The sequence below is a fragment of the Diabrotica undecimpunctata genome, chromosome 9, assembly GCF_040954645.1.
Source record: "Diabrotica undecimpunctata isolate CICGRU chromosome 9, icDiaUnde3, whole genome shotgun sequence".
NCBI lineage: Eukaryota > Metazoa > Arthropoda > Insecta > Coleoptera > Chrysomelidae > Diabrotica > Diabrotica undecimpunctata.
In genome coordinates this window covers 110,725,933-110,735,219 of record NC_092811.1, presented here as the reverse complement: position 1 = coordinate 110,735,219, position 9,287 = coordinate 110,725,933, and the positions used below count along the sequence as shown (strand labels likewise).

Genomic DNA, 9,287 nt, shown 5'->3' with positions numbered 1-9,287 from the left:
AGACCTTTATTAACCAGGAAGCTTTGCGATAGTCTGTTTCCATTTTTTATTTGTGATGTTGACCCTTCATACAAATTTCTTAAGGCTTTTATTAAGGTGACACTAATATTCGTCTGTCGTAACACGTTATAGAGTTTGTTTACAGGAACTGTATCGTACGCCTTCTGCAAGTCAATAAACATGAGGTGGGTTTCTTGAATTTTGCTCATTTTTTTTTCTATTAGTTGTTTGAGGCAGGAGATATTATTATGATAATATCCTTATACTACTATTGTAAATAGCGGTCAACTTTGATGGATCATAACTAACAAACCAATCACCTGTTTTCTTAAAAGAAACGTCTTTTAAAGTACTTTCAAATGTCTGTACGCTTCAGAAGTACGCTTTTTTCATTACTTTTTTGATTTCGCATTTAGTGATTTCAGATTCTAGAGGATAAAATATTATTCCTGTAATTTGTATAATTTCTTTTATGTTTTTTTTTCTATCTAATTTTTTATTTTACCCCCATTTCAGTTTCCAAAGAATTACTTACGTGTTTACTTTATCAAAACAATAACAACATATTTCTGATCCCATTTGTGTGACGGATAATTCATCAATCGACTTCAATTAACACACTTGGTTATGTGAATGGTAGTTCTCCTTTCTTTTTTATAATCAAAATGCCTAAACGAAATACAGTAATAACACTCCTATCATTATGCAACGTAGCATAGAGAGTGAAGGTACGCACATTTCAGTTGCTAGTCAATGAATACCGTACCGAAGACTGACCACCCGTTTTCATTATGGTTTCCAAAGCCGCGCTACTGGATTTTCGTATTTTAAACCAGTATTTTTGTCCATCAAGATCATCAACCGCGATAACTCATATGGTGTAAACAGTTATTTTGGTGTGATTTTTAGTTTAGAAGTTTGTGATATTAGTTTTAAGTGAATCACAGAGATGTAAGTACAAAAAAAAGATGAAGACTATTTAATCGCTTTCAGTATAATCATTTTGACAGTTTTCTACTAAAAAGATATTTGCACAATTTTTAAAATATTTATGCTTTTGGAGACGTTTTATCACGATTTATAAAATATTCGAAAATTTCTTGTGTTAGTAATAGTTTTATAGGTCTTCTTCTTCTATCATTTTTAGCTAGGTAGTTTATATAAATTTCTTGCTACTATTTGTGAAAGCTATAACGTAATCTTTTATCAGACCTCCAATAATTATACGGACCACAGATATTTTCTCGTACCATCTTCACTAACTCAGTTTTCAGTTTTTCCACATATTTATATATTATAGTGGTACTTTTGTAGCCTAAAAATGCAAAGTGTGGTTTCGCATTATTATCATTAATTACTATTTAAATGGGAATAAGCCACAATTAAAGGTTAAAATACGTTTATTGACGTTTCAATTTCCACTTCGGAAATCGTTCTCAAAATATTTTTTGTATTTTGAGAACGATTTCCGAAGTGGAAATTGAAACGTCAATAAACGTATTTTAACCTTTAATTGTGGCTTATTCTCATTTAAATAGTAATTAATTTAAAAAGCCACAAGAAAATAGCTTCAGAACAATATTAAGAAACGCATTATTATCGTGGTCTTCTCGATGTATACGAAGTCCAGGAATTTAGTATACATATTAGACAATATACTAGATTTTGTAGGGTTGATCCGTTTTTGCGAAATCCACTTTGTTCGTAAATTATTAACTTATTCTTTTTAAGAACTACAATAACCTTTTCTTGTAAGTAGTAAGTGAAATTGTACTATATGACGCCGGATCAGTTCGTGATTTGCTTGGTTTAATAAGGGAATAATTGTAGCCTTCGTCCATTTTGAGGGACATTCATGGCTGCTCCACATTTTGTTATAGAGGTTAAGTAGATATGGAACCAGAGAAAACTTATGGGAATATCATCGGGTCATTGTGGTTAAGAGAATTATCTTCTATAGCGCTGAAATCTGTTACATGTTTTTCTCTATGTTTACATTTTGTTATAGAGGTTAAGTAGATATGAGAAAAGAGAAAACTTATGGGAATATCATCGGGTCATCGTGGTTAAGAGAATTATCTTCTATAGCGCTGAAATCTGTTACATGTTTTTCTCTATGTTTATATACCTAAAAAAAATTTGAAATAGCTATTGTCACTAGAGTGTTTTTCGAAATGGATTTCAAATAACTCAACAATATCAATATTAGATGATAATATATATTTAGTTCTGTATAAGATGGTACTTTCTTATAACTTTTGCATTCAGATCTTTTCCTAACATTCCCACATACAGTGCTTATAGACATAGAGTTAGTGATATTAGACAGAAATGATTGCCAGGATTTTTTCTGCTTGCTTTTGTAATATATTTAGCTTGAGCTCGTAATTTCTTATATTATTTAATAATTTTTAATAATAATTTTATTTACACTCAGCCTTCCACCATAGAAGCGAAGTTCTTTTAAAAATATTTGTTTTGTCTATGTGATTTATAGCAGCGGTATATATTATTGATAAGAATGAGTTTAGTAATTAATCGATATAATGATCTGCTGTGGTTTCTCTTAAGGTTTGGCAATTCCTTTGGATATATTCTTTAAATAAAGAACAATCGGCAATCTTTAAGTTCTGTTCTTTGTCATACGCTTGTTTGAAATTTACAAAAACATGATGTATTGAAATTGCAGTACTGTTTGAAGTTCTTAATTTTTTTCTTTTAAATATCTGTTTTTGGTTGGTTCTGTTATCTCTTTAATAGTTGTGTCGTTTTGTCTTCCATTTTCATGTTTTGTTTTTCCAGTAGATCTGAGAATTTTAGTGTATGGTCACCTTTATTATAGCGAACCGTAATTACTGTTTTAAACAAAAACGCTACTTACAATATAAAAAGTTAATGTATTAAAATTGATTATACATACTAAAAACTTTTACTATAATTTTAAATAATAATTTAATAGTTTTGAACTTGTTCCTGTATTATACGAATGGAATTATATTTCTCTTATAACTAGTTTGTACAACTTTTGTTAGTCTATAGTCGTATAACCTAAAGCGATTGGTAGATAGTAGTTACAGCGACTGTCTTGATAAATCTCATTTTGCTGGTCTAACAGATTAACATAATAAGACGATACCTACCACTCAAATTATTATATCCTTTATTTATTTTTCAAATATAAAGTACTTTTATTCGGTCATATTCTAATTTTAACATTAAATATTTTACTTAGAGGAGAAATAAAGAGAAACGAGAGGCCTACACGAAGTAAAAAACATTAAATACTACAGAATCCCGAGACACCTGTAGAAGAATACGAAATGAAACAAAGCCGTTGGTAAGAAAAACAAAAAAATTACACTGGGAACAGTTTACAAAAAGGATGGAAAGCGACTTCTACGGTACACAAAAACAAATATGGAGATTCATAAGAAACCAATGGAAAGAAATGGCAGAATTGAAGGAATACAATAACATAGCAGCAAACGAATGGGAAAGATACCTGACGGAACTGTTTAAAGCAAAGGAATAATAATCCACAGAATAACGTACCTGAATTAGGAACACGAAATAGAAATCAGTTTAAAGGAAGTAGAAATAGCCATAAATTCACTCAAAAATAGAAAGTCGCCAGGACCAGACGAAATAACCAACGAGCTTCTAAAACACGGTGGAGAAAGTATAACCCTAGAGATGACAAAACTTATACAAAAACTAATATTGCACTGAAGATACCAAACTCATGGAGAAACAGCATAATGATACCAATGTTCAAGAAAGGAGATAAAGAAGACCCCAACAATTATAGAGGTATAAATCTACTGAACACCGCACTTAAGCTTACCACAAAAGTCCTAACCAACAAAATCAATAAACTAACAACTTTATCAGATGAACAACAAGGATTCAGATCTGGAAGATCCTGCGTAGACGCCATATTTGTACAAATACAAATCACAAAAAAGGCCATCGAGTACAATAAACCAGCATATATATGTTTTATAGACCTGACAAAGTCGAAGACGTCTTACACCTACTGTATAAAAGAAACATACCAATCAATATTATACAAACCATCGAAAACATCTACTTGGATAATCGAATACAGGCAAAGGTAAATAGAAAACTAACACAGTGTACACCAGTACAAAGCGAAGTCAGGCAGGGTGACTCGTTAAGCCCACTTCTCTTTAATATAATAATGGACGAAATAATACAAGCAGTACGTAAAGGTCATGGCTATAGAATGGGGAACAAAGAAATGAAAATATTATGTTATGCAGACGCCGCCGCATTAATCGCCGAGACAGAAGACGAACTTCAAAGATTAACACACATCTTCAATATAAGACCTGACACATCTAAAACGAGACGACTACTAGAAACAACAGAGATGAAAATACTCCGACGAATATCAGGGAAAAGTCTGTTGGATAGGGAGAGAAGCGAAAACATAAGAAGAGCATGTAATATAGAAGACATAAATGGATGGGTAAAAAAACGGAAACAGGAGTGGAACGAACATATTAGTAGAATGGCAGAGGATATAGGATAGTACGAATAGCACGAGATAAGTCATCAAATGGACGAAGAAGTATTGGCAGACCAAGAAAAAGATGGTGCGACAATTTAAACAATTTGGGAGGCTAATATTGAAGAAGAAACAGGCTTTAAAGCCTACATACAAGAAGGAAAAAGAAGAAGAAGAGAAATAATTAAATTATTTTGGACTTTTTTATATAATTATCTCAACCACAGAATATATTTAATTAAAGTAAAAACAGAAAGTGAGGTCATGATCTTTTTCGTTACAATTTTAATTTATTCCCAAGTATATCGATACCCACTTTGAAACAATTGTCTTATCCATCATGGTTATTTAAATATTTAACGAAATCCTTTTTGGATGATATCCATAATGTCACTTGCTTACAAATTAAGTGAAATAATACATGTATTCATGCTCTGAATAATATTTGCAACACACTGACGACAACATAATAATACAAGAACAGTGTTGGAATTATAATGAAAATTTAGTCTTACATACATATGGTTACATTAGGACCATCATATCTGATGGAGATAAATATTATGAACAATTATTTATTGATATACATATGGCTTATTACATTCTTGTCTGTCCGGCAAGGTATTATCTGATTATGAAGTTTAAAGTATTTATTTTTATATTTTTTATGATTTCATCTAGCATTAAATTCTTAAATGTCCCATATTTTGCTTTTCTTCTTCAACTTTCCCTCCTACCGGTTATTGGAAATCATTATTTATGGAGTTTATGAAATTCCTTGTGCAGACTGTCCCCGATCCTATATAGGCCAAACAAATCGTAGAATCCAAAATAGGATTTATGAACATTCCATTTCTATTTGCAATTCCGATTCAGTGTTAGCTCTAGGTCAACACCATCTTCATACAGGTCATACAATTTATTTTGAAAACTCCAGAACCATAGCCCCCATCCGCTTCTATAAACTAAGAATTATCCGAGAAGCCATAGAAACTGAAAAAAGGTCAAATTGTCTCATTAAAAAAGATGAAGGCAAACGGTTACCTACGACATGGAGATCTCTCATAAAGAAAATGTCGTCTGCTCCACCCGCCAATCCCCACGCTAACCTAATGCCAACCTTCACCCAAACCACTAGTGGTGTGCTTAGTGGTTATTTTTGAAAAATCGTTATAACCGTGGTAGTTATTTTCGGGTAACTGTTATTTTAAATAGTTACCAGTTATTTAAGAAATTCAAGTCAAAGTCTGAGCAAATTTAAAGCTGGATTTATAGTTTGACAGACTGTAAACGTAGATGCACTGGAAAAGATCAACATAGAATTTTGTGTACTCTTATTTATAAATGAACGGAAACGCTTGACGGAACGTAGGTGAGACGCACTGCAACGGAAGTGCAGGAAGGGTTTGGAAGAGTTGGCCAACTTTCATCTCTAAAACAGTGCGTTACTTGCATCTGGCCAATCATGGGGAAGAATTTTCTGCTGTCAATCAAAGTGTCCCGCCCTCCATTTTGTAAAGTTGTTTATCAACATATTCGAATTTTGTTGATTATTTGTAACAATAGACGGTAAATTAATAATTTATAAAATATTAATAATAAATAATAAAAGGATATCATAGTATCATGGTCACCAGCTCTAGCCACTGTTTCTACTCATGCGCAAAAATTCCACTCCGTCGATTTATAAATTGAGATAATTTTTACAATCCGTTTGTTACGTCTCCAGTGCGTCTACGTCTACAGTCCGTCAAACTATAAATCCAGTTTAAGTTAAAATATTTTGGCATAATCTAGAAAAATAAATGGGATTCTAATAATTTAAATATTAAAACATTATCGTCAGATTAAGAAATATATCGATTAGGTCAATCAACTAACAATAAAATCGAGATGTAACACCACTCACAAAAGTAACAGACAATCAAGATATTTAACCTTTAAAGAACTTGTAATGAATTGTGGATATAATACCAATTTGTTGACATACTCGCTATCTACATGCCCAACTGAACCCCCCTGGACAATTAATACTCCTACTATTAATACATCTCTAGTAGCTTACCCAAAGAATACCACAAATCTTACTCTCGTTCGTACATTATATAAAGAAATTCTATCAAAATATGACAATTATGTTAAGATTTTCACCGATACATCAAAAACCAAAAATGGCTGTGCCGCAGCCTTTTTAACAGATGATATCGAATATGCTATACGAATACCTACTTTGTGCAGCGTATTTACTGGTGAAGCTATTGCAATTTTAAAAGCACTTGGATTTTGTCAAAAATATACAGATACTAATCTTTTGTTTATCTCAGATTCATTATCTGTACTCCAAAGCATCAAACAAGTCTATCCAACACATAAAATCATCCAAAACATAAAATCGATGCTTCATTACTTACAAAACAAAAATGTAAACATTCACTTCCTCTGGAGACCATCACATATAGGTATTTCAGGTAATGAAAAGGTTGACGCCTTAGCGGTTAAAGCAACCTCAAATGAAAGCATCGATATTGTCAAACAAATTCCAGTCACAGATATCTACCTTAATATCAAACAATACTGTACAGAAGTTTGGCAGCGATGCTGGGATTTAAATAACTCAAATTTTAAAGTAATTAAACGCTCTATCGGTGTCCGGCTTCAACTTCCAGAAAAAAGGCGAGAACAGGTGGTTATAAATCGCCTAAGAATTGGTCATACAACATTAACCCATCAAAACTTATTAACGAAGCAGCTACCACCAGAATGCACATAATGTAGATGCCAAAAAACAGTCCAACACATACTTACAGACTGTCCACTTTACTCATATGAACAAAGCACCAACAACATTTCTGAAGAACCAGGTCAACTTAAAAATATATTAAACTGTAACTTAACTCAAATATCTTAAGGACATTAATCTATTTCATAAAATGTAATTTTTCTTTTAGTTGGTAAATTTTTATGTTATCTAACCTTATAATACGTACACTACCATATATATTGTAATAAACTTCCGCTAATAACCTTTTACGGTTGATGTGGCTTTTTGAAAATAAAAAAAAATCGAGATGTCATTTATTCTTATTATAATTATCATCATTTTTTAATAACAGAATTGGAGCCTAAAAAAATTAGTTTTTGCACCCTTGTTGAACTAAGTCTGCTTCGTCTATTAGCCAACAATTGACTGGCTTTTGAAAATAAGCCTTCACAGGGCACCGATGTAGCAATAGCACAACATTTTTCCAGAACCATCTTGCTAATGTAAGGGTAGTTGAATTTATTATCACCCCACTAGTTTAAAGGGGTTTGCTGTCTAGGCAAAATGTCTGCTTCCAAATAACGTTGAACTACGATAATAGTTGCCATACCTTTCGGGTTGATTCGCGGCAACTATTTTTTTAAATGGTGTCCAAACTGAGGTTTCATCATCATCTTCACTATTTTTCCGTTCCATTTCTTTCTCACGAGGCTGGTTTAATTCATGAACTTCTTAAGATATAAGTTTTGTTGTATATTCTGTAACTTTTTTTTAATTTTCCCCATAATTTTGGTTAAAGAATACTATAATATTGAAAAGGGGGTCCAAAAAGGTACATATAGCTAATGTTTGGCTATTTTTAATATGTTCAAATCGTTCTCTTTATCGCCTCTCTTCATATATATTTAATCGTTGTTCTCTCCGCGTTGCTTTAACGAGCTTAGTGGAGTTTTAGACTCGGAGAATAACTTTCCAATGGTGTTAGTATTTTTTAGGAATATTTTGACGGGTAAGTTTTTGAATAGTTTAGTAAGCTTGTTCGTAATTTGTGGGAAATAGGGAAGAGAAGCATATTTTGTGGCTGGTTTTGGGGTTAACAGGAATTGTTCGTCTGTATGCTATTGGATATGGAGGATAGTATTGCACCGTTAGGTGCTTCTGAAATAGAATGACCATAGCTTTTAGAGAAAAGATATCTGTTGATGATGGATATGGGGTAAGAGTTCTCAATGAGAATGGATTTGAGTAAATCCAAAGATTCCCTCTTGTACCACGTATGGGTCAACGTGTGTACTCTAAAGCTAAGAGCTTTATATATATATATATATATATATATATATATATATATATATATATATATATATATATATATATATATATATATATATATGTATGTATATATATATATATATATATGTATATATATATATATATATATATATATATATATATATGTATATATATATATATATATATATATATATATATATATATATATATATAAATATATAACTGTTTTGGATGGGTTGGAGTCAATAATAGGGCTATTGGTTAACTATTTTTTTATTCTCGAGCTTTCAATTGTGTTTACAATTATTATCAAGAGCTAAAAAAGACAAAATACTTACAAGGTTGAACTAAAAAGAAAAAACAATTTTTGTTAACTTACCAAATAAAAATTAGTTTGGTAAGTAAAAATCACTGCTTACATGTTCAAAATATTTAATAAAAAAATGTTTTTATCTAATAAATGTTTCTCTGAAAAATTTTTTTATTTATAAATTCAATTATTCTTATATTAAAAAAAAAATGTTTTCAAAATTATAAAATTTTTTCAGAGAAACATTTATTAGATAAAAACATTTTTGTATTACATATTTTGAACATGTAAGCAGTGATTTTTACTTACCAAACTAATTTTTATTTGGTAAGTTAACAAAAATTGTTTTTTCTTTTTAGTTCAACCTTGTAAGTATTTTGTCTTTTTTAGCTCTT

General features: G+C 31.0%; 1 protein-coding gene across 1 annotated transcript in view; it reads left to right on the top strand.

Moving 5' to 3' along the window:
* Positions 1-718: 718 nt before the first annotated feature.
* LOC140450399 (glucose dehydrogenase [FAD, quinone]-like) overlaps positions 719-9,287 on the top strand; it is an 88,206-nt gene continuing 79,637 nt past the window's right edge. The window contains exon 1 of the mRNA XM_072544006.1: positions 719-951. Coding sequence (XP_072400107.1) covers positions 950-951 — 2 coding nt within the window. The 5' untranslated portion in view covers positions 719-949. The remainder of the gene's footprint in view (positions 952-9,287) is intronic.